At 58.1% G+C, this 22,316-nt stretch overlaps 2 protein-coding genes across 4 annotated transcripts in view; one reads left to right on the top strand and one right to left on the bottom strand.

The window, feature by feature from the left end:
• Positions 1-1,205: 1,205 nt before the first annotated feature.
• RABEP2 (rabaptin, RAB GTPase binding effector protein 2) lies at positions 1,206-13,683 on the top strand. Of its 2 annotated transcripts, XM_042971028.1 has the most exons (13): positions 1,221-1,441; positions 1,909-2,118; positions 5,977-6,125; positions 8,104-8,214; positions 8,302-8,649; positions 8,916-9,011; positions 9,105-9,203; positions 10,488-10,643; positions 11,715-11,892; positions 12,037-12,048; positions 12,160-12,215; positions 12,478-12,594; positions 13,026-13,683. In XM_042971028.1, exons 1-13 carry the CDS (start codon positions 1,381-1,383, stop codon positions 13,125-13,127), a joined length of 1,695 nt encoding a protein of 564 aa, XP_042826962.1. In that variant the 5' UTR covers positions 1,221-1,380; the 3' UTR covers positions 13,128-13,683. The 2 variants fall into 2 exon arrangements, with proteins under 2 accessions (XP_042826963.1, XP_042826962.1); XM_042971029.1 differs by lacking the exon at positions 13,026-13,683 and having other exon boundaries at positions 1,206-1,441; positions 12,173-12,215; positions 12,478-12,525.
• Positions 13,684-13,775: 92 nt separating this feature from the next.
• Positions 13,776-22,316, bottom strand: part of ATP2A1 (ATPase sarcoplasmic/endoplasmic reticulum Ca2+ transporting 1) — a 15,695-nt gene continuing 7,154 nt past the window's right edge. Inside the window, exons 9-23 of one of the 2 annotated variants that reach the window (XM_042971021.1) lie at positions 22,146-22,312; positions 20,114-20,202; positions 19,743-19,845; positions 19,411-19,542; positions 17,724-17,846; positions 17,377-17,595; positions 16,362-16,697; positions 15,937-16,157; positions 15,627-15,829; positions 15,395-15,480; positions 15,169-15,302; positions 14,927-15,044; positions 14,629-14,746; positions 14,347-14,391; positions 13,776-13,934 (exon numbers count right to left, since the gene is read on the bottom strand). In XM_042971021.1, the coding sequence (XP_042826955.1) occupies positions 14,387-14,391; positions 14,629-14,746; positions 14,927-15,044; positions 15,169-15,302; positions 15,395-15,480; positions 15,627-15,829; positions 15,937-16,157; positions 16,362-16,697; positions 17,377-17,595; positions 17,724-17,846; positions 19,411-19,542; positions 19,743-19,845; positions 20,114-20,202; positions 22,146-22,312 (2,054 nt within the window). In that variant the 3' untranslated portion in view covers positions 13,776-13,934; positions 14,347-14,386. The remainder of the gene's footprint in view (positions 13,935-14,346; positions 14,392-14,628; positions 14,747-14,926; positions 15,045-15,168; positions 15,303-15,394; positions 15,481-15,626; positions 15,830-15,936; positions 16,158-16,361; positions 16,698-17,376; positions 17,596-17,723; positions 17,847-19,410; positions 19,543-19,742; positions 19,846-20,113; positions 20,203-22,145; positions 22,313-22,316) is intronic. The other variant, XM_042971020.1, reaches the window with a different exon arrangement.

Raw genomic sequence — 22,316 nt, 5'->3', positions numbered from 1 at the left:
AGCATGAACGGGGGAAGGGCAGAGAGAGAGGGAGACACAGAATCGGAAACAGGCTCCAGGCTCCGAGCCATCAGTCCAGAGCCTGTCGCGGGGCTCGAACCCACGGACCGCGAGATCGTGACCTGGCCGAAGTCGGACGCCTAACCGACTGCGCCACCCAGGCGCCCCTATCACTCTTTTTAAATTTAATAAATTAAGCCATCCTGGGAGGCGTGTAGTGATTATCTCCTTGTGGTCTTAATTTGCATTTCCCTAATGGCTAACGATGTTGAACATCTTTTCATGCATAGATTTCCCATCTCTGACCTCAGTGAAATGTCTATTCCTGTCCTTCGCCCATTTTCAAATCGTAATTTTCTAGAAGATTTTAAACAGGGATGGCATATCGGTTTTGCAAAGATCACTCTAATTGCTTTGAGAATTAACTGAAGGAGCCAAAAGGCGACACAGGGGAACAGTTAGGAGGCATTGTGGAAGTTCGGGAGATAGGTGGTGGGGCTGAAGAAAAAAGGGAGACCTTCTGGAATACTGTCCTTTGGAGGTAGAGCTTCCAGGACTTGGAGGCTCCTGGAATGTACTCCACAGCGGGAGAAACGGGTTTGGGAGAACGGGAATCAGGAAACTGCACTTGTTTGAGCTGCCGGTCACCCGTCACCGTCTAAGGGAAGATGTCAGGTCGCCGGTGGCCAAGTTCATAGATAAAGAGACCTTGATTTAGGCCAGTGGCCCAGGGAGGAGAGGGATTTGCGAGGCACTGGCAGGAGGAAGGGGGATTAGAAGGGGGATTAATGGTTGAGTATCAAGGTGGGGGTGGGGACGTGGAAGGTTCTGACTTCTCCAACGGATAAGGGGACCCCGGCGCCCAGAAAAGTTAAGCTGACCCAGCCCTGCCGCGGAGGTACAGGCAGGGGGTACATTACAATTCGCTGTAACGTAAGCCAGGCATCTGCAGCAGGGGACCAGGGGCCCATCTAGGGGCTGGCTGCGGGACTCGGGAGACACCGCGAGAGCTTCGCCTTCTTTAGGCTGAGGCCGGCGGGCGTCTCCGAGGAGGTGTAACTTGAGCAGAGTTTCCAAGGTCACGCGGAAAAGCCAGAAGACCTTTGATGAAAGAACTTCGGGGTTTGAAGGACAAGCGCCCTTCTCGAACATCGCTGCCCAGGAAAGAAGGCGGGGAGGGGCGGGGCCTGGAGCCGCGGCCGGGCTCCGGCTCGGAAATCTTCGGCCCAGGCTCGGCAATCAACCTCCAGCTGCGGCCTGGGCCTGGAGCCCGGGGCCGATCCGGAAACAGCCGAGCGGATCCGGAAACAGCCGAGGGGACCCGGAAGGGGTGAGCGCCGTCACCAGGGAGTGCTGGAACCCGCCGTTTGCGCGGAGGCGATGGCGGCAGCTGCGCCGGCGGTCGCGGGCGAGGATGGCCGGCGACGGCAACAGGGGGCCGGTACGTGAGGGCGCGTCCATGCACGCGAGGGGCGACGGAACCGGAGGCGGGGCCGAGCTCGGAGCCGGGGGACGGGGGTGGTGAGGGGAGCCTGGAGAAAGGGGCGGGGCCACGCCGCCGGGAGAGAGAGGGGGCGGGGCCTGCGGCCACCGGAGGAGGGGGCGTGGTCTGGCGGGGCAGTGGCAGGTGAAAGGTGGGGTTCGGGGAGGGGAGGGGCGGGGCCGTTGGAAGGGAGGGGTCTAGCCTGGAAAAAGAGGGGGGGGGGTGGGCGGGGCTCCAAGCAGCACGTGGCACGACGAGGTGAGAAGGAGGCGGAGGAAGAGGCGGGGTCGGGAGCGGGGCGGGGCCAGGCGAAGGTGCGAGGATCGCGGCTGCGGTACTAGGTGGCAGGACTTGCAGATTTCGTAGTCTGGGGTATGGGGAACGTGGGAGTGATGGGAAAAGAAGTTGACCCCTGTCCTCCACAGCGCCGGACCCCCATTCCCAGGAGGGCTCGAAGGCTGAGGCCGAGTCAGAGGAGCTTGGCCGGCTTCGGGCGGAGCTGGCAGGCGCCCTGGCGGAAATGGAGACCATGAAGGCTGTGGCGGAGGTGAGCGAGAGCACGAAGGCGGAGGCTGTGGCTGCAGTGCAGCGGCAGTGCCAAGAGGAGGTGGCTTCTCTGCAGGCCATCCTGAAAGGTGAGGCAGGGACTCTTCCCAGACTCCCTGGCGGCCCCCTAAGAGGGGAAATGCATGACAAGAAAGGGGTAGATAAGCTGTGGGTAGGTTAGCACGGCTGCCGAGCACAGGACAGGCCTAAGGGCCCAGAGGAAGGGGTCCCCCTTTCTGATTTGGATAGAGGTCCTGCCTGTGCTAGAAGCAGTTCTGTGACTTCACTAACTTTAGCTCCGAGCCTCTGCCTGTACCCTTGCCTGGTGTCATTTCTTGTCCCTCACCGATGACTGATCAACCCTGAAGATGAGCAACTTTTCAGTTCCTGGAACCGGCCTCATGTAAGCCCCTGGGCTTCAGACTCCTCTCTGGGCCCAGTCTCTGTGAGTCTAACCCTCCGGTTTCCTTCCTTCCTCAAGCACCCCTACATTTGCACTGTCTCACACATGTTCAGACTTCCCTCCCTACCTCCCATTCTCTGTACTTGAGATGCACCAGCTCACCGGGCCCCAGATCTTCCAGCCTCTGTTCTTTTTTTTTTTTTTTTTTGTTTAACGTTTATTTATTTTTGAGAGAGTGAGACAGAGCATGAGTGGGGGAGGGGCAGAGAGAGGGGGGCACACAGAATCCAAAGCAGGCTCCAGGCTCTGAGCTGTCAGCACAGAGCGGCACAAGGCTCGAACTCACGGACCGCGAGCTCATGACCCGAGCGGGAGTTGGATGCTTACCCGGCTGAGCCACCCAGGTGCACCCCTGCCAACCTCTGTTCTTATTTCCCCCTTGTTCTCTAGTCTGAGTCCAGAGTCTCTGAAATAGTCTCCAGCCCTGTCCCACCCCTCTGCTTCTGTGGCCCCTGCTGGAGTGAAGCTCTCGACCGCTCCCCTGGATGGTGCTCCGGCCTTCTCACAGGTCCGACTCTATAGTCTGGCCTTGACATTGGCTTCCAGAGTAAACTTCCTAAAATTCCCATCTCACCGAGTCATTTCCTTTTCTAACAACCACTGCTGGCTCCAGACTTCTCTGGGGCCGTACTTCCTGCATTTCAGGCGTCCACATAGCACCTGTGTGCCATGGCTGTCTCATACAACCTACTCTGTCATCTACTTAGTATTCGTTCTTTAGATAGACCGTTTTGTAAAAACTTGCATACATTTATTTAAGTTTGCTTATTTTTTTGAGAGAGAGAGGGAGCCAGAGCAGGGGAAGGACAGAGAGAAAGAGAGGGAGAGAGAGGATCGCAAGCAGGTTCTACACTGACAGCAACGGGTCGTGAATTCACGAAACATGAGATCATGACCTGAGCTGAAATCAGGAGTCAGATGCTTAACTGATTGAGCCACCCAGGCGCCATGCGTACGTTTATTTTAAAAGAAACTTCCATGATACCTGGATGGGTGCCTGGGTGGCTCAGTTGGTTAAGCGTCCGACTTGAGCTCAGGTCATGATCTCGTGCATGGTTCGTGAGTTTGAGCCCCATGTCAGGCTCTCTGCTGACAGCTCAGAGCCTGGAGCCTGTTTCAGATTTTGTGTCCCCCTTTTTTTTGCTCTCTCTCTCTCTCGAAATGTAAATATCAAAAAATTGTTTAAAGAATAATAAAAGAAACTTCCATGGTACCTGGTTGACTCAGTTGGTAGAACATGTGACTTTTTTTTTTTTTTTTTTTTTTGAAGTTCATTTATTTCTTTTGGGAGAGAGAGAGAGAGCGAGCTGGGGAGGGGCAGAGAGGGAAGGAGACAGAGAATCCCAAGCAGGCTCCGTGCTTTCAGCACAGAGCCCAACGCAGGGCCCGATCTGATTGCAGGAACTGTGAGCTCATGACCTGAGCCCATACCAAGAATCAGACGCTTAACCACCCGAGTCATCCAGGTGCCCTAGAACATGTGATTCTTGGTCTCAGGGTTGTTTGAACCCCACGTTGGGTATAGGATTACTAAAATAAATACGTCTAAAAAAAATAAGTAAGTAAAAAATAAAAGAGGGGTGCCTGGGTGGCTCAGTCATTTGGGTGTCCAACTTTGGCTCAGGTCATAATCTCGCGGTTTGTGAGTTCCAGCCCCGTGTCGGGCTCTGTGCTGACAGCTCAGAGCCTGGAGCCTGCTTCGGATTCTGTGTCTCCCTTTCTCTCTCTGCCCCTCCCCAACTCATGCTCTGTCTCTCTCTCTCTCTCCCAAATATAAATAAACATTAAAAACAATAAAAAATAAAACTTCCTGTCTGTATAAGAGAAACCAAGGGTGTCCTAAATATGATAATACAGGTTTCCCCCACTATATAAAAGTAGAGCATTCCAATGGAAATTTTCTAAGCCAAAATAGCATGTAAAGTGAAGAAACAATTACCATTAATTGACGTGGAAAATTGTTCGAGTGGTCCCAGACCCAAAAAATAGCCCCTCTTAGGCTTTTCTGATCCTGTAGGAGACATTTGGCTAATGAATGCCCAAAATAAATGGAGATAAAAGCACGGATGACCATAGACACAGTTCGAAGCTTTGATGCCCCCAGAGGCTGAGTGTAGTGCCCTGGGAGCTTGCTGGGGCCATCTTGCTGTTCCAGATATGTGCTGCCTCTGCCACGGATCCCTGTAAAACAAACACTACACGCTGTTTTCACTTTTTGTCTGTTTTATTTGTTTATTTATTTTTTGTAAAAGTGAAAATCTTTGATTTCTCCTGGTAAAAGCAGGTAGTAATGTAGGATTATTGTAAAAACAAAGTGGTATAATGTGAACTTTTGAAAAGTGGGGCACACCTGTAGTTGTCACAGTCACGATCATCATCCTAGTTAACGTTTATTGAACACTTACTGTGGGCCAGGCTCTGAGTTAAGTACTTTTTTTTTTTTTTTTTAAGTTTATTTTTTTTGTCGGAGAGGGGCAGAGAGAGAGAATCCCAAGCAGGCTCCGTGCTGTCAGCACAGAGCCCGACGCGGGGCCCGAACTCACGAACTGTGAGATCGTGGCCTGAGCCGAAGTCGGACGCTTAACTGACAGAGCCACCCAGACGCCCCTCACATAAAAGGTTTTTAAAAAGCCTTTTTAAAAAACGCTTAAAAAAAAAAAAATTAAAAAGTGGCCCCATTCCACCCACCATCACCTCTACCTCCCACTGACCTGTAGGATAAATCCGAACCCCTTGGTAGGGCGTGCACGGTCTCAAGAGCCATCCCCTGGCACCCTGTCCCCGCTTTCCAGCACGTCTCTGCGGGGGCCTTCACCCCAGCTCTTGCGACATGCCCACCGTGCCCCCGATACACCATCTACTTTCCCACCTCTGAGCCTCTGCTGGCACCGGTGCTGTGCTAATGTGTCCTTCTTTCCGCCACCTGCTGGTGTCCTCTCGTGGCCAGGCAGGCGGAGTGAAGAGCTCCGTGCTCTAGGATCCACAAACCCCGGAGTGGTCTTCTTGGGGATGTTCTCCCGCTGCTTTGTCACTATTTCCGCAGCTTCCTTCCCCGTCGGAACGTGGGCTTCTGGCGTCCGGGTTTGTGATCGATTCGTTTCTCTAGTTCCAGAGCCCCACGCGGAGTCTGGTCCAGAGTAAGAACGTACTACTGTCGTTGGAGGTTGATCGTTATTGGTACATATTAACAGGAGTAGATATCGTCTCTTCAGCATTTGTTATGCACCGGGAGGAGGGCTGAACACCTTCCAGGTGTCATTTCATTTGATAACCCAGCGGGGTAATCGTAGTGTCCCCGCTTTGCGGCAGAGGACCCCGGCGCAGAGGCTCACGACCCGGGGCCGTCTGTCCACAGAGCCCACAGTCTCCATCGCTGCGGTGAATTGCCTCGCAGAGAGCGGCAGTGATAGAGCACCCCGTCCTCACCCCCAGGGAGGGCCAGCGCGCTGACCCTCCCTCTCCGCTGCCCTTCCTGCCCCTCCAGACTCCATCAGCAGCTATGAAGCCCAGATCACTTCTCTGAAGCAGCAGCAGCAGCAGGACTGTGAGGAGAAGGAGCGGGAGCTGGGGCGCCTGAAGCAGCTGCTGTCCCGGGCTCACCCCCTGGACTCCTTGGAGAAGCAGATGGAAAAGGTTGGGGTGACCTCCCCCGGCCCCGGGATATAGAAAGATGCTGAGGCAGTCAAGGTGACCACGGGGCACAGGGATTGTCGGGCAGATCGTTGGGAGCAGGGCACCCAGTCATAATTCTGGGTGTGGCATGTACTGGCTCCAGACTTGGCAAGGTCCTGGCCCTGCCACTTTCTGGAGGGCTGGCCAGGTTTGTTTACCTCCAAAATGAAGGAGATCGTGTAGGCGGAAGGGAGCTGACACTTCAGGACAGCTTTCACACACAAGGCACTGTGATAACTGCGGGCCAGACCCCGTCTTTCCCCTGAAAGAGAGCTCCGTTAGACCCATTTCACAGATGAGTAAGGTGAGGTTTGAAGGAGTTCAGTGGGTCTCCCCAGGCTGTGCGCATAAAAAAAGCAGAGTGGGAATTTCAAAACCTAGGCAGTCTGGTTCTAAAATGTTTGTCTAGGCGGTCTGGTTTTTGTTCTTAATCTCTACGGCGCATCGGCCCCCCCCCCCCCATTACTACTGGTGTCATTAACAGGGGGTGGGAGCTGATTTGCTGATCTTTCAAAGCAAATTCGCATCGTTCCCTCATTTCATGCACGAGGAAACTGAGGCTCGGGAAGTGTAGTAACCGGCCTGGGTAGAAAGACAAAATCAAAATAGGAGTCCAAGAAAGGAGGCTTGTGACGCACGGCTTGCAGGCAGAGGCTGCTGCTCGTGCTCGAGTGTTGCTGGGGAGCAGCTACACAGGGCGGTGAGGGAGAGGGCTCTGCAGGGTGGAGGCCTGGTGCGGCGAGCAGAAGCACAGGGGGCCTAGAGACATGGCAGTTCAGCCCCGGCCCGCCTCCTGCGTCCTGCCGTCGTCCACCCAACGCACGGCATCCGCACAGCGTATACTCCCGGGCTTCAGATGGGACCGAAGTGTTCTGTCTGGGCCACGCGGGCCTCCCCGGCCTGTTGCAACTGTTCCCGCAAGGGATTTGGAGGGTTAAGCTGAGCTTGCTTGAGACAGGATTTTGAGTGATTCAAGAGGCGGAAATGGCATGGATTGGAAGCGGATGGGTAACCGGCAGATTTCAGTCTTGGACAGCTGGGTAGGTGACCTAAAGCCCAGAGGAGGAGAAGTGTTGTCGTGAGTGGTTCAGATTTGGCTGTACTCGGATAGAGGAGCCTGTGTGACATTCAGGGATGGCCAGAGACCATTGCCTTGGCTGTGCAGGTTCAGCAGGATCCCAAACCTGAAAGCAGACCAAAAAGAAATTGCTAGCAATGTGGGGGTGATGGGACTAAAGGACGTACAAGTTAGGATGAAATTTGAAAACCCAAACCAACAGTGGCTTAAATAAGATAGAAATTTATTTTCCTTACAGTCCACAGGTAGACATTCTAGGACTGATGCCGGGTCAACAAGTCACTAGGAACCCAGATTCCTTTTAGGTTACCTGTCTTGCCGTAGGTAGCTTATTGCCTCATGGCCCAAGATGACTGCTGGAGTGCCAGCCATTATGTCCACATTCTACCCGGCGAGGAGGAGGGGGGGGAGTAAAGAAAAGCCCACCCTCTCCCTTTAAGGAGTTGCCCTGGAAGTTTGCATTTACATCTCCTTTGCTGGAGCTTGGTCGAGTGGCCATGCTTAGTTACAGGGAAGGTGAGAAATGTGGATGGTGTTGTAGGATTTAGGGCACGCGCCCAACTATAAATGCAAGCTTCTGTGATAAAAGAAACAACTGAAAGTGGATGTCGGGGAAGGAGAGAACGAGCGAGTGGGTACCAGGAAGATAGTCGCGACTTTGGCTTCTTTACCTGCCGTGTGACCTGGGCAAGTCGCATAAGCTCCCGGGGCCTCTGTGTTTTTCTCTTTAAAATGGGGAGGCCCGGCACCCTCTTGGGAGGATTAGAAGGGCCGACGAGCTTGGAGAGGAGGCTCGGAACAGACCCTAGGGGTCCAGTAGTCGGGAGGGGGACGGCTGCTGCCCAACCTCCCTTCCTGCAGGCCCACGAGGACTCGGAGAAGCTTCGGGAGATCGTGCTGCCCATGGAGCAGGAGATTGAGGAGCTGAAGGCGAAGCTGCTCAGGGCGGAGGAGCTCATTCAAGAGATCCAGGTGCGGGGGCGGCCGGGGGGTTGCTGCGGGAAGAGGGGGCGCCGCAGGACCCCGGCCCCCCAGCCTCTTCCCTGCCCCTTCCCCTAGGGACGGCCCCGGCCTCCCCCTTCCTTACACGGCTCCGCGGAGTTGCTGCCCCTGTCCCGGGACCCGTCGCCCCCGCTGGAGCCTCTCGAGGAGCTGAGTGGAGACGGGGGTGCGGCGGCCGAAGCCTTCGCCCACAACTGTGACGATAGCGCTTCCATCTCTTCCTTCTCCCTCGGTGGCGGGGCCGGCAGCACGTCCCTGCCCCGCAGCCGCCAGGGCCCGAGCCCCGAGCAGGAAGAGACCGCCTCTCTGGTGTCCACGGGCACCCTGGTCCCCGAGGGCATCTACCTGCCCCCTCCTGGTTACCAGCTCGTCCCGGACAACCAGTGGGAGCAGCTGCAAATGGAGGTGAGTGGAGGGGGCGGAGCGGCCTGCCCACGCGCTCGCATCCACCTCCCCCTTCCCCGGATGCTCCCCGGGCACCCCCTGTGTCCACCCCTGGAGCTCGAACTGGGGCTCAGGCAACAGAGGCAGGGTGGCCGGTTGAGAGATGCCCGCCCCCCCCCCCCCCCCGGCCCTCACCCCACCGAGATGTAGAAGGCAGGCCCGAGGGGCATGGTGAGGAGGGCAGGCCTCCGCTCGGAGGCTGAGACCGAGGCCGGCATCCGCGGCAGGGCCGGCAGCTGCAGAAGGACCTGGAGAGCATCAGCCGAGAGCGGGACGAGCTGCAGGAGGGTCTGAGACGGAGCAACGAGGACTGCGCCAAGCAGGTGGGCCCCGCTCTGCCGCGGCCCCGGCAGGGCCCCCCCGGCGGCGGCCTGCCTCCCGGCCCCGACCCCACCCTCACCTCCTTCCACCCACAGATGCAAGTGCTCCTGGCCCAGGTCCAGAACTCAGAGCAGCTGCTGCGGACCCTGCAGGGGACCGTGAGCCAGGCCCAGGAGCGGGTTCAGCTGCAGATGGTGAGGGCTGGGGGCCGGGCACGAGGGAGAGGAGTGTGACGGGGATTGGCCGAGAGGGGCACGTGGAAAGGTCAAGGCACCTGTCCTGCCCCGCCCCCCGGCGGCTCAGGCTGTGCCCTGGAGTTGGTGTTGGTGTCGGTCGGGCGCGCCAAGGGTTTCCAGGGCACCGGGCGCTGCGGTCAGAGCAAGCGTTCTGCGTTCGCACGGGGCCCCCCACGCACCAGCTCGGTGATCCTGAGCCGACCCCACGAGCTTGGAGCCTCTGCCTCGGCTCCTTGAAATCGAGATGGTGGGACCTGGCGTGCACAGTCGTGCGGCTTAAAAGCAAGGCTTGCAGAACCGGATACTCCCCGAGCCCAGCCGGGAGACGTACGTGATTCTCCCGGGCCAGGTGTAGACAGGAAGGCGCGCTGTGGCCGAGCCGAGAGGACCGCAAAGGGCGCCGCTGCCCCTCGGCTCTGTGACCGGAGCCACATGGGAATGCGGGCTCGGTGCTGCCAGGTTTTCTGATTTGTCAAGAGAAGCCAGAAGCCTGGGTATTTGCGTGCTGTCTCCTGACGTTTAAAGTTGACAACTAATTAAAAAAAATTTTTTTAACGTTTATTTTTGAGAGAGAGAGCGCGCGCGCGTGTGCATGCGCACGTGGGGGAAGGGCAGAGAGGGAGGGAGACACGGAATCGGAAGCGGGCTCCAGGCTCCAAGCTGTCAGCACAGAGCTTCACGGGGGGCTCGAACCCATGAGCCGCAAGATCATGACCCGAGCTGAAGTCAGACACTTAGCCGACTGAGCCACCCAGGCGCCCCTAAAGTTGGCACCTAATTGAAGCTTAAAAACAACCCAAAAAAAGTACGGACCAAATAAAACACTCGAGGTGGCCCGCCACTTGTGACCTCCAAGCCACCGAGGCAGGTGTATAAAGGGGATGCCTGGGTGGCTCGGTCGGTTGAGCATCTGACTCCTGATTTCGGCTCTGGCCGTGATCTCACGGTTTGTGAGTTCGAGCCCCACATCGGGCTCTGTGCTGATGGTGCGGAGCCTGCTAGGGATTCTGTCTGCCTGTCTCTCTGTCTCTCTCTGCCCCTTCCCATTCATGCTCTCTCAAAAAAAAAAAATTAAAAGAAGAGTGTATAAGAAGCTTGGGCGCCAAAGGCACTTAATAAAGGGTGCTTCTTCCTTTCTCAGCAGCGGAGGGTGTCAGGAGGGGGGGGTCAGGGTTTGGCCTCACGGGGCTCTGGCGACACCCTGTCCCCCTCATCCCCCTCCTACTGACTATGCATCCCCAGGCAGAGCTGGCCACATCACACAAGTGCCTGAGCCACGAGGTAAAGCGGCTGACTGAGGAAAACCAAGGACTCCGGGCCGAGCAGCCGCTGTCTTCAGCCCCCCGGGGCCTGGAGCAGGATGAGGGTCACGAGGAGTCACTGCCCAGCTTGGTGCCGGTAAGGGGAGTGTGGGTGCTGACAGCCCGGGGGCCACCCTGCTGGCCCTTATCCTCCACGCATAGCAGAGCATTGGCCTGGGACCATACCCCCTTCCCAGCCTCGGTGTAAAGAGAAGATGAGTTGCAGAGCGCTTGACGCGAAGGAGGCAGTGATTTGACTGTTGTTGTTGTTGTTGTTGTTGTTGTTTTTTAATTTTTTAATGTTTATTTTTGAGAGAGAGAGAGAGAGACAGAGCGAGAGTGGGGGAGGGCAGAGAGAGAGGGAGACACAGAACCTGAAGCAGGCTCCAGGCTCCGAGCTGTCAGCACGGAGCCCGACGTGGGGCTCGAACTCACGAACTGTGAGATCACGACCTGAGCTGAAGTTGGACGCCTAACCGGCTGAGGCACCCAGGCGCCCCTGGTTTGTTATTTTGAAGTGAGAGCCACAAAACTGAATTCATCGTCATCTTGGTTTATTACCAAGCTGTGTTCGTTGACTGTGTTCGCCAAGTTGTGCGTGGCTCTGTGGACCGAGTTCATTAGGAACCTGAAGGTCACCCGGAACCCTTGCCCACCCTGAGAGCTACGGCCTCTGTCTCCTTCCGTGCGCCCCCGTAAGCCCCTGGGTTCTGTTTCTGCCGTCCTGACCTTTGATTGAACTGAGGGTAATCCTACAACTGGGTGTCCCCATGGGACTGTGGGGGACTCTCAGTGTCTCTGAGATCCTGGTGGATCCCCTGTCGTTCCCTTGCTCTCTTTTGGTATCATTTTTGTTGTTCTACATGCGCGTCTGTCCAAATAGCGCAGTGCTAACTTTTGTTTTCCGAGCATTACAAAACGGTGTCCCGCTCTAGGCAATTTTCGGGAACTTTCTTCCCTCAGCGCCGTGCCGGCGGGTCCCTCCAGCCCTGGCGGTGTGGCCGCTGTGACGTGTTCACTGCCGGCTCTGTCCGTCCACTGTCCTTGGGAGCGGCCACGGGGGTCCTTTCCCCTTTTCAGTTCCCTCCCGCCGTTCCTTTGTCCCCTTCCCCGCCCCGTCCCCATCGGGCTGCTGGCCCGCCGGGCAGGTGACCGGCCTCCCTTGCAGGAGCTGCAGCAGCTGGTGCACCACACGAGGCAGGAGGCGCGGGCCCAGCAGCAGGCCCGGGAGCACGAGGCTGAGCGCCTCCGGATTGAGATCGTGACGCTCCGGGAGGCGCTGGAGGAGGAGACTGCGGCCAGGGCCAGCCTGGAGGGCCAGCTGAGGGTGCAGCGGGAGGAGACAGGTGAGGGCGGAGGAGGGGAGCCGCCCCGGCCTCGCCCCCGGGGAGGCTGACCTCCCCACAGGGGAGCACCCGGGCAGCAGATGGGGAGAGAGAGGAGACCACGTAAGAACAAGCCTTGACCTCTCTTTTTCCCTTTCCGTGCAGAGGTGATGGAGGGTGAGTATGGGCTGGAGCCTGGCCCGGGCGTGGGGGGGTGGGGGGGCGCGGGGGGGGGGGCAGGGCAGGGAGGGTGCGGGCCTGACGTCCGGCCCCTGCCTGACTTCCCAGCCTCCCTGTGCAGCCTGAGGACGGAGATGGAGCGGATCCAGCAGGAACAGAGCAAGGTGAGGCTGGACTCCGGGGCCGGACTCCGTGACGGCGGGAGGGGCGGCAGCGTGGAGACCCCCGCCGGCCTCTCCCGCCCTTTCTGTCGCCTTTAGGCCGGGTGGCAGGAAGGCCCCGAGGTAGCCACCGGGCTCCGGCCTCACAGAAGAGGTCAGGGTCAGGGACGGTGTGGAAGGGGCACCCCTGGCCAGGCATCTTGTTTCCTTGGCCGCACGCCGTCCCATCTGGTGCCAGCCCCAGCTCTGCGTCCTGTCCCCCCAGGCCCAGCTCACGGACCTCCTCTCAGAACAGAGGGCCAAGGTGCTGCGGCTGCAGGCTGAGCTCGAGACCAGTGAACAGGTGCAGAGGGATTTTGTACGACTGTCCCAGGCCCTGCAGGTACAGTGTGTCCCCTTCCCATCAGGCTGGCATGATCCAGGTGGCTTGTTCTAGATCCTGCGAGGACAGCCTTCCGATTAGGGGAGTTCCCTTCCTCTTCCCGAGGCCGGCGTCCTCCTCTCCTCTGAGTTATTGCCCAAAAGAAATTGAAGGCCGTGTGCGTCTGTCTTTGGACACGTGGAGTCCTGGGCCCAGAGCCTGGCATGCCACGTGTGGCATATTGTGTCAGCCCCACCTGCCCAGCCCGCGCTGCATCAGGCCACTCTGTCAGGACCCATTTCTTCCCCTGGACCCACTTTCACTGTGGGTTGGGAAGATGGGGCGCCTGGGCGCACCGGTCCCGGGCCCTCGCCCCTTGGAGGGCTGGCAGGTGGGGCGGGGGCTACGTTTCCCCGCCAAGCACCCTTCTCCTGCCTCGCCGGGCCCCACAGGTGCGCCTAGAACGGATCCGCCAGGCCGAGAGTCTGGAGCAAGTGCGCAGCATCATGGATGAGGCGCCCCTCAGGGACATCAGGGACATCAAGGACACCTGAGGGGCTAGCACCCACCCACCCCGGGGGAGACTGCCTTTCCCCACTCCTGAACCAAGAGGCCTGGGCTGTGGGGGTCTCGGGATAGTGTCTTCATCCTCTCCAAGCCTAGGGTTGAGGTGCCGGGGCCGCCGCTTCCCTGTCTCTCTAGCGCCTCCTCCCAGGGGTGGCTGGCCTCCTGCCCCCAAGGATGACACCCGGGTGGAGTCCCAGCCCCCTCCGGGAACCAAAGGTGCAGGCTTAGCCCTGCGGCCTCCCGGCTGCCATGCTGCCTCCTGGGTCCTGGTCCTCCTGCCGCCGTCTCCTGAGCCAGAGTAATAGCCACATCGCTTCCCCGACGCACAGCCGAGCTGTGAGCGGCAGCTGGGGGCCTCTGGCGCGTGGCCACGGGTCCCTCCACCCGCGCACCCCGGGACGGGCAGCTGCTCTCTGGACCGCATGACACTAAGATGCTTGTCCCCAGGGGCCCAACCCAGGCCCCAAGATGTGCACAGAGGCAAGGCCAGACTTTTCTGTCATTTATTTTCAATAAATAAGCAGCTCAGCTCAGTCTGTCGCCTTGTCCCTGCGAGCCCCGTGGGGTTGGGGAGGGGAGGTTTTCCAAGAGCAGGAGGGAGGGAAGGTGGGTTGTTGAGGGGGTTGGAAAAGTGAAAGGGACCATGGTGTTTATAAACAGAAAAACATTGGGGGTGGGGGGACGGGGAGGGCACGTGGGAGTCTGTGCCACAGCTCTGCCTGAAGATGCGTCACTATCAGGGCGGGGAAGAAGGGGCAAAAGGACTGATTACTTCCTTCTTTCATCTTCTGGATCTGGAAGGAGAAAGGGAAGGATGAGGCAGGGGGCGGGAGAGGAGGGGAAAAGTCCCTCCCGGGCTCTGTGTCCCCCGGCCCCTGGCACACTCACCTGGAGGGTCTCCCCAGCCCCCTGGCCTCACCTGTGTCCCAGAGCCCACTCCTCCCCAGCACTGTAGCCCGGGCAGACAGCTCAGCGCCCAGCGCAGCGCAGCGCAGCCCAGCACGCACCGAGCTGCCCGAGGCGGGGCGCCGCCGACCTCACAGAGAGGGCAGCAGCCCGCCCGGCCCCGGAAGCTTGGCAGCGGCAGTGGCAGCAGGGGCTCCAGGTGGAGCAGCGAGCGCAAGTGACGTCAGGCGCCACCGAGGGGGAGAGGGGGACGCGCGGGGGGCACAGCAGCTAGGGGCGAGGGCGAGAGGGGGGCGATACCTGTGACACGGTTCAAAGAGATGGAGGAGGGGGAAACGGGTTATCCTATGGCCAGAGAGGACAGAGAGACGGTTACGGAGGGCGCGGGTGGGCGCGGAGGGCCAAGAGGGCTAAGGGGGCTGCGGGTGCCTGCACAGGTGCAGGGGAGTCGGGCCCCGGGGAAGGGGCCAGAGCACCCAGCTGAGAAGGAGGGGGGGGTGGGCAGGCGCCTTTGCAGCGCAGAGGGAGGGGCCGTGTGGGACCAGGGGCGAACAGGGTGCGGAGGCGGGGGGCGTGGCTTACCCTCTAGGTAGTTCCGAGCAATGAACTTGAGGAGCTCATCGAGCAGGATGACTGGAAATGAGATCTTGAGGACCATGAGCCACTGGGTGCAGTCCAGGGCCCGGAGCTTGAAGATCATCTGGAGGGGGCGGGGGAGGGGCAGGCGGGGGTGGTGAGGACCAGCGCTGCCCTCGGGAGGGAGGGGACAGCCCAGAGCCCCGGGAGGAACCACCCGGGCCTGACGCCCTCCTCCGTCAGTGCCCCAGCCTACGAAGGCTCCCTGAGGGGCAGAGCAAGGCCCCTGGCGGAGGAGGCTCACCGGCAGAGGGTCGACATAGAGGATGAGGAAGTGCAGGGACATGGACAGGCAGATGGAGCCCAGCAGCCAGATGTTCACCCAGGGCGGCATCCGCAGAAGGGACTGGTTCTCAGACAGGCTGTGAGGCGGAGGCCGGGTGGAGGCAGAGGGGGGCAGCAGAAGAAAGCAGTGGTGAGTGGAGAGAGGACAGGGAGGACACGGTGGCCTGCGGGAGGTGGCAGGGGTGGGTGGGCAGGCCCCACCTGTTGAGAGCGTTGCACATTTCAATGGTAACCAGCACAGACAAGGCCATGGTCATGGGCTGGGGGGCCTCAAAGACCTCGCAGTCCACGCCCTCAAAGTCGGGGTTTTCCTCGTTGCACTGCATGAAGTGAGTCTGCAGGGGGAGGATTGAGGAGCTGGGATCCCACAGAAGCCTCCACGCCACCCTCTTGCTCCTCACCCTCCTCCCGCCTCTGTCCTCCCTACCAGCTGGCTGTAAGTGACATGAGGCCCGTCGTCTGCATACAGGAACCACCAGGCAGCCGCTCCCACAGTGGCCGCACCCACGTAGCCTGTGATAGAGACGGGAGAGGGGAGGCGTCAGGAGGGCTCCTGGCCATGAACAGCTGGTCGAGGAAGAGGGCCCCTCGGGTTGGCTGCATCAGGGAGCAGGTGTCCCGGAGGGTTGGGAAGGATTGTGGGGTCCCGTCCTGCTCACCCCCGATTGCCATGTAGCGGAAGAAGAGCCAGCCACTGATGAGGGGCTCCTTGGGGCTCCGGGGAGGCCGGTCCATGATGTCCAGGTCTGGTGGGTTGAAGCCCAGGGCTGTGGCCGGGAGCCCATCTGTCACCAAGTTCACCCATAGCAGCTGCACAGGGATCAGGGCCTCAGGCAGTCCTAAGGCGGCGGTCAGGAAGATGCTGCCAGAAGGAGGGGGTCACACGTCCATCCTGCCTCCGGACCTGGGGTCGCCCCCCACCCCCACCCGGCCCTGAGTTCCTCCGCGGTGCCCTCCCTGGCCGCTCACCAGACCACCTCGCCCACGTTGGAGGAGATGAGGTAGCGGATGAACTGCTTCATGTTGTTGTAGATGGCGCGGCCCTCCTCCACCGCAGCCACGATGGTGGAGAAGTTGTCGTCGGCCAGCACCATCTCAGAAGCGGTCTTGGCCACGGCGGTGCCGGATCCCATGGCGATGCCGATCTCGGCCTTCTTCAGGGCAGGGGCATCGTTGACACCATCACCCGTCTGAGGGGAGAAAGCGAAGGTGGGACGCGAAGCCTGGCACACACCCCTCCTCCGGGGTTGACCCTCCCCTGTGCATCTGGCCAGGGCCCCCGCTTAGTCCCCCGGGGCCCCCAGCTCTCGAGACCATCATCTCAGGGGACTCTGTGCAGACTGCTCCTCGCCCATGCACGTGGGCCCCGCCGCGCAGCCCTGCCGTCCCCTCACCATGGCCGTGATCTCATCGTAGGACTGCAGATACTCCACGATCTTCGACTTATGGGAGGGCTCCACACGGGCGAAGCAGCAGGCGCGACGGCAGGCCTCCCGCTGCTCCGCCAGGGGCAGGTCGTCAAACTCCCGGCCGGTGTAGGCTCGGTCGGCCACCTCCTCGTTCTCCCCAAAGATGCCGATTCGTCGGCAGATGGCAATGGCTGTGCCCTTGTTGTCCCCGGTGATCATGATGACTCGGATTCCGGCATCCCGGCACAGCTGAATAGAGCCCGTGACCTCCTTGCGGGGTGGGTCCAGCATGCCCACCACGCCGACAAATGTCAGGTCCGTCTGGGGAGACAGCAGAGAGCGACGGGGTTGGGGAAGGACTCGGAAAATGAGCCGGGGAGGAAGCTGACCCTGGGCCCGGTGTGTAAATCCCAGGGGCGCCTCAGAAGCCCAGGGGCAAGAGATCCTCCCTGTTCACACGTGCGCCTGCAGGCCTGACGCCGCCAAGCCCGTCGTCGCTGGCAGACCGCGTGCATTTCAGGGCAAGAACTCGAGCTGAGAGGACAGTGGCTTCTGCCCTCAGGAGGGCCACTCACTCAGTCTACAGCTCTGAGCAAATCCACGCTACCTGCCGGGCCAAGGGGTCCCGTCTGGAAAACGAAGGGAGTGGACTTTGGTGCTATTGAGAGAGCCAGTCCACTGCAAGATAAGGCGCTTGTGCCAGAATTCAGGTCTATGCCCTGCTTCTCGAATCAGGAATACCTCAGCTGGAAACACATCGGCAGAACCGAGAATGCCCGGTGACCGAGTGGCTCTCTGTTCTGGCTGCAAGCGCCACGCCTCACTTCACACGGGTCCATGATCACAAGCAAAGTAGTACTGGACTAGGGGATTCCTAAGGTTCTTTCAGATTCTAGGTCCTGTCCTGTGATTCTAGGGCCCGTGCGAAGTAGGAGAGGACCGGGGCGGTGCAGGGGTGAGGCGGATGACTCTGGGGTGACGGGAGGCTTCGTCTGCTCACCTCGTACTCCATGAACCTGGCAGAGTCATCCAGGATCATCTCCTCTCGCTTCGGGGGGGTGTCCCGGGTGGCCAGGGCCAGGCAGCGCAGGGTATCCCGGCCGGTGCCCCACTCCTTGATCACGGACAGGATCTTGTCCTTCACCGGCCCTGTAATCGGCACGCGGGTGGTGCCAACTCGCACGTAGTTACAGCGGTCGATGACCCCCTCAGGGGCACCCTAGGAGACCAGAATGGCTCTCAGAGACTACTGTCTTTCTTCCAGGGCACAGTGACAGGGGGCAGGGATAGGAGAGGGCCTCGGGATTCGGAAGAAGAGGAGGACCGAGGCGCATTCTGATTTCTGACCTTGACAAACATCTTGTTGCCCACGGCAGCCCGGGATTTGGCCGGGGAGCAATAGACAGACATGGACTTCCGGTCTCGGGAGAACTCCAGGGTAAATTCCTTCTTCATTAGCTGGCGGATCACCTGGGAGAGAGGAGACAGACAGGAAGAGGCCAGACGTGAGGCTGGTGGAATCAGAACGATGATGTTGTGCCTGAAGGGCAGAGTCCCAGACCCCTTAAAACACAGTCAAAAAGGATCCGGAGGTCAGAGCAGCTCCCAGGCTGTCTCAGACTGAAGCTCAGTCTGGTACCTACGGCACAAACGGAGAGAATTCCAAGGCTGCTGGGGCCACCTCCTTACAGCATCCAGTTTAAAGCCCAGCAGAAACAGGAGGGCACAATATGGCACGATCTGGTAGAACTTTCCGTGATGATGGGAATGTTCTGTAATCTGACCCGTCCAACATGGCACAGTTGAGCACGGTTATTGGGCATGGAAAATGTGGCTAGTGCAGGGGAAGAACTGGGTTTTTACTTTTATTTAATCTTAACTAATTCAAATGGAAATGACTACACGTGGGCTCCTAGAGACGTGTCATCGGACAACGCAGACCCAGTAGCCTGGCACGCTGTCATAAGCACTCCACGAAATCAGTGAGAGCTTTTTTTCACCAGATGCATCATAGACCCTTCAGAGTAAACCAGGAATGACAGTAACAATAAATAAGAGAGAAGCTGATGCTTATACTAAAGCAGCAATGAGCATTTTACAAATACAAAAAAACAGGAAAAAAGAATGAGTGAGGGGCGCCTGGGTGGCTCGGTCGGTTAAATGTCCGACTTTGGCTCAGGTTCGATCTCACCGGTCGTGAGTTTGAGCCCCTGCGTCAGGCTCTCTGCTGTCAGTGCAGAGCGCACTTCAGATGCTCTGTCTCCTCTCTCTCTGCCCCTCCCCCGCTTGCGCACACATGCAAAAATAAATAAACATTTTAAAAATATTTCTTTCAAGGGGTGCCTGGGTGGCTCTTTCAGTTGGGCGTCTGACGTCGGCTCAGGTCATGATCTCACAGTCCGTGGGTTCGAGTCCTGCGTCGGGCTCTGGGCTGACAGCTCGGAGCCTGAAGCCTGCTTCAGATTCTATGTCTCCCTCTCTCTCTGCCCCTCCCCTGCTCATGCTCTCTGTCTCTGTCTCTCTCTCTCTGTCTCTCAAAAATAAACGTTTAAATTTAAAAAAAAATATTTCTCTCAAAAATAATCTTTCTCTCTCAAAAATAAACATTAAAAAAAAAAAGGAATGAGCGATGCTGAAAACATAATATAGAAGAGGAACCTGATATACACATTAAGTAAATATTAATCCATAGAATGGAGTTTGTTCATCTGGACAAGGGGAAGCACCGCGATGGAGGGCTTGTGCTTTGTGTGCCCAGCTCTGTCCCTTCCACCTAGGGACACGCAGGAGGAAGTGCCATCCAGGGACGCTGCAGTTGGCGGTGGAAAGTCCAGGGGCAGGAGGTTCCACCCAGAGCCAGCCTGGCCCAGGAAAGCTGTGGAGAGGCCGTCTGCTTGTGCTGACTGGGGTCCCGGCATGGGGCACAAGGCCCTGCCGGGCCGGACCGGGGGCCTCTGTGTCCTGAGGTTCCCTGGATCCTGGCCTGTGCGAGCCGGGGGAAGGAGGGCCCCACGGGAGGCAGCGCCAGACTCACTGAGTTGCAGGCGTTGGCCCGCTCCACTTTTGACAGGCTCCTCACGTCTGTGCTGAACACATTCATCTTCTCCACCAGGGTGGTGAGCGCCGTCTCTGTTGCCTCACCCACCTTCTCGTAAACACCTTTGGCCTGAGAGGACAGAGGAGGAAGAGCAAGTAGGTGCCCTGCGCTCCCGGCCCCTCGCTCCCACCTCTCGCGCCCGCCGTCCCCCTTCCACCCAGGCCAGGCCAGGACTCGGGACAAGGCAGGCCCTTCCCCTGTGGCCTGCTGAGGAGGCCTGAGTCAGTGGGAAGGGGGTGGAGGGGCTGCCTCAGGCGTGGAGAGGTTACCTCGTTGAAGTCCAAGGAGGAGTCATTGCAGAGGGCACAGATGGTGGCCAACTCCACCAGCCCATCATACTGCCCTGAGCGGACTGGCTTATCATTCTTCAAGCTGGCAGTGGGGCGGGGAGGAAGGAAGGAAAAGAGACAGGGAGAGAAGAACAGGGACTGAGATGCAGAGAGAACGTGGGGAAAGCGGCGAGGGACAGTCAGGGACACGGCGACTGACATGGAGGTCAGGTGGGAGAGAGAACAAGGTTGGGGCAGAGGAGGAGACGAGAAGAAGGACGAAACTAGAGGCAGGGCCCCAGGGAGAGAAGTGGAGGGTGTGTGTCTGGGGGGTGGCGAGAAGCTAAGGGGAGAGCTTTGGGGGGACTTACACCTCTCCTTCTGGAGCGTAAGTGGAACCAGTGATGGAGAACTCGTTCAGGACACAGATGTTTCCGTCCACCTTGTCGATAATAAACATCTACAGGGAGAAGGGCAGGCGCACAGAGGTCTAACTGTCACCATCCCCGAAGGCCAGTGCCCTGTCCCATGCTCACAGACTAATGGGAGACTCCTGGCTGCTTGCCTCCCCTCTCCTGGTACTCCCTTGCCACCATTCTCCGGGTTCAGCGTTAGTGGCCCCAAGATAAGTCATTGGCTTCTGCAGGCCACCACTGGAGGCTCCTTCAGATCAGTTAATAAAAAGCAACCTGCACGGTAAAAGGTGCTTGCGGCCAGATCTTCCAGTTTTGCAGGAAGAGCCAGAAAGTCAGGTTATTTTCCTGTGCCATCTCCAGACTTTCAAATGAGGGCAATCAATTCATTTTTAGGGAACAGGACAGGAGCCCAGTTGCAGAAGCCTGCGGTCTGGCTTTGAAGCCTGGGCTCTGGAAGGTCCCAGAGAGGAGCAAGCCTGCTCTGAGCTATAGCCAGTGGGGAAAGGATGGGGCTAAAGACGAGTTCCGAGATAAAGCGGTTCTGTGGTCAAGTTAAGTTTGCAAAACTCTGGGTTAAAGAAAGCGGAATCCACCCTCTTGACGGTCAGCGTTCTCCAAGGCTTCCAAGTGCCAGCAAGCATGTGGGTGTCCCCAAAGGAGCTAAGGGTACAGCTGTCCTCGCCCGACCGCACGGCCCTCGATTCTCAGAACAATATATTCTTCCTGGATATGCCAGCCCCCGGAACTCTGCTTAGAGCCGGGGTTCTCTGCCTGGGGTCCATGAATGAGACCCCCAACCCCAACCCTCTGCCAAGAGGTCTGTGAACTTTGATGGCAAAAAACCCCACAAAAAACAAAAAACAAAAAATCTCTCTTATTTTCTGACATTGAGCATTTCCTTCTAATTATGAATGCAGGCAATGGACCACATCAGTATTAGCAACAGCCGTGCCTTTGCCACCAGTGTGATCACAGATACTTTCCCATCACGCTGCATTGCTGCAGAACCCTCACAAAAGCATCTCTGCTCATCGCGGCTTCCTGCTACTCAATGCGTTAGTTCCAAAGCCTGTGTGTGACCAAATCACAAATTTGTTTTTAAAATGTTTTGGTAACTGTATTGCAATCACCGGTTTCCCTGTAACCCGATGCATTTTTTTAAACAGAATCCTATGTATTTTCTTTTCTACATTTCAACTGTTGTCCATACTGCCAAAGAGTCTGAGGTACAGAAAAAAGTAAGAGCCCGGGGAGCCTGGGTGGCTCAATCGATAAAGCGTCAGATTCTTGGTTTCAGCTCAGGTCATGATCTCGTGGTTCGTGAACACGGACAGTGTGGAGACTGCTTGGGATTCTCTTTCTTTCCCTCTCTCTATCCCCCACCACCGCCCCTCCCCTGCTCATGCTCTCTCTCTCTCTCTCTCTCTTTCTCAAAAGTAAATAAAGAAAAAAGAAAGAAAGGAAAAGAAAAGAAGAGAAAAGAAGGGGCGCTTGGGTGGCTCAGTCGGTTGAGCGGCCGACTTCGGCTCAGGTCATGATCTCACGGTCCATGAGTTCGAGCCCCGCGTTGGGCTCTGTGCTGACAGCTCAGAGCCTGGAGCCTGTTTCGGATTCTGTGTCTCCCTCTCTCTGACCCTCCCCTGTTCATGCTCTGTCTCTCCCTGTCTCAAAAATAAACAAAACGTTAAAAAAAAAAAAAAAAAGAAAAGAAGAGAAAAGAAAAAGAAAAGGTTAAGAGCCCTGGTTTAGGAAATGCTGTTCAAGATTCGTGTGGCCATGGAGGACCATTCTAGCAGGTGGGGTGAGCAGAGGGGTCTCTCTCAGCCTTTTTCGCAGCTGGCTGATCACACTCTACCTGCCCTCTGAGCATTTGTTTCCCCGGCCAGAATGAGAAGCCGCCAGTGAGGAAGGGGTAACCCCATCTTTGAAGGGCTCATTTCATCCCAAAGGCAGTCTTCGGAGAGGGAGCTGCCCCCCCTTCCCTGACCTTGCAGACAGACATCTGGTTGGTGGTGAGGGTGCCCGTCTTGTCGGAACAGATGACGGAGGTGCAGCCCAGAGTCTCCACGGAGGGCAGGCTCCTCACGATTGCATTTTTCTTTGCCATCCGCCGGGTGCCCAAGGCCAGGCAGGTGGTGATGACCGCAGGAAGGCCTGT

The sequence above is a fragment of the Panthera tigris genome, chromosome E3 (genome assembly GCF_018350195.1).
Source record: "Panthera tigris isolate Pti1 chromosome E3, P.tigris_Pti1_mat1.1, whole genome shotgun sequence".
Classification (NCBI taxonomy): domain Eukaryota; kingdom Metazoa; phylum Chordata; class Mammalia; order Carnivora; family Felidae; genus Panthera; species Panthera tigris.
Note: the sequence above shows the minus strand (reverse complement) of the source record. Positions and strands in the feature narration are given on the sequence as shown.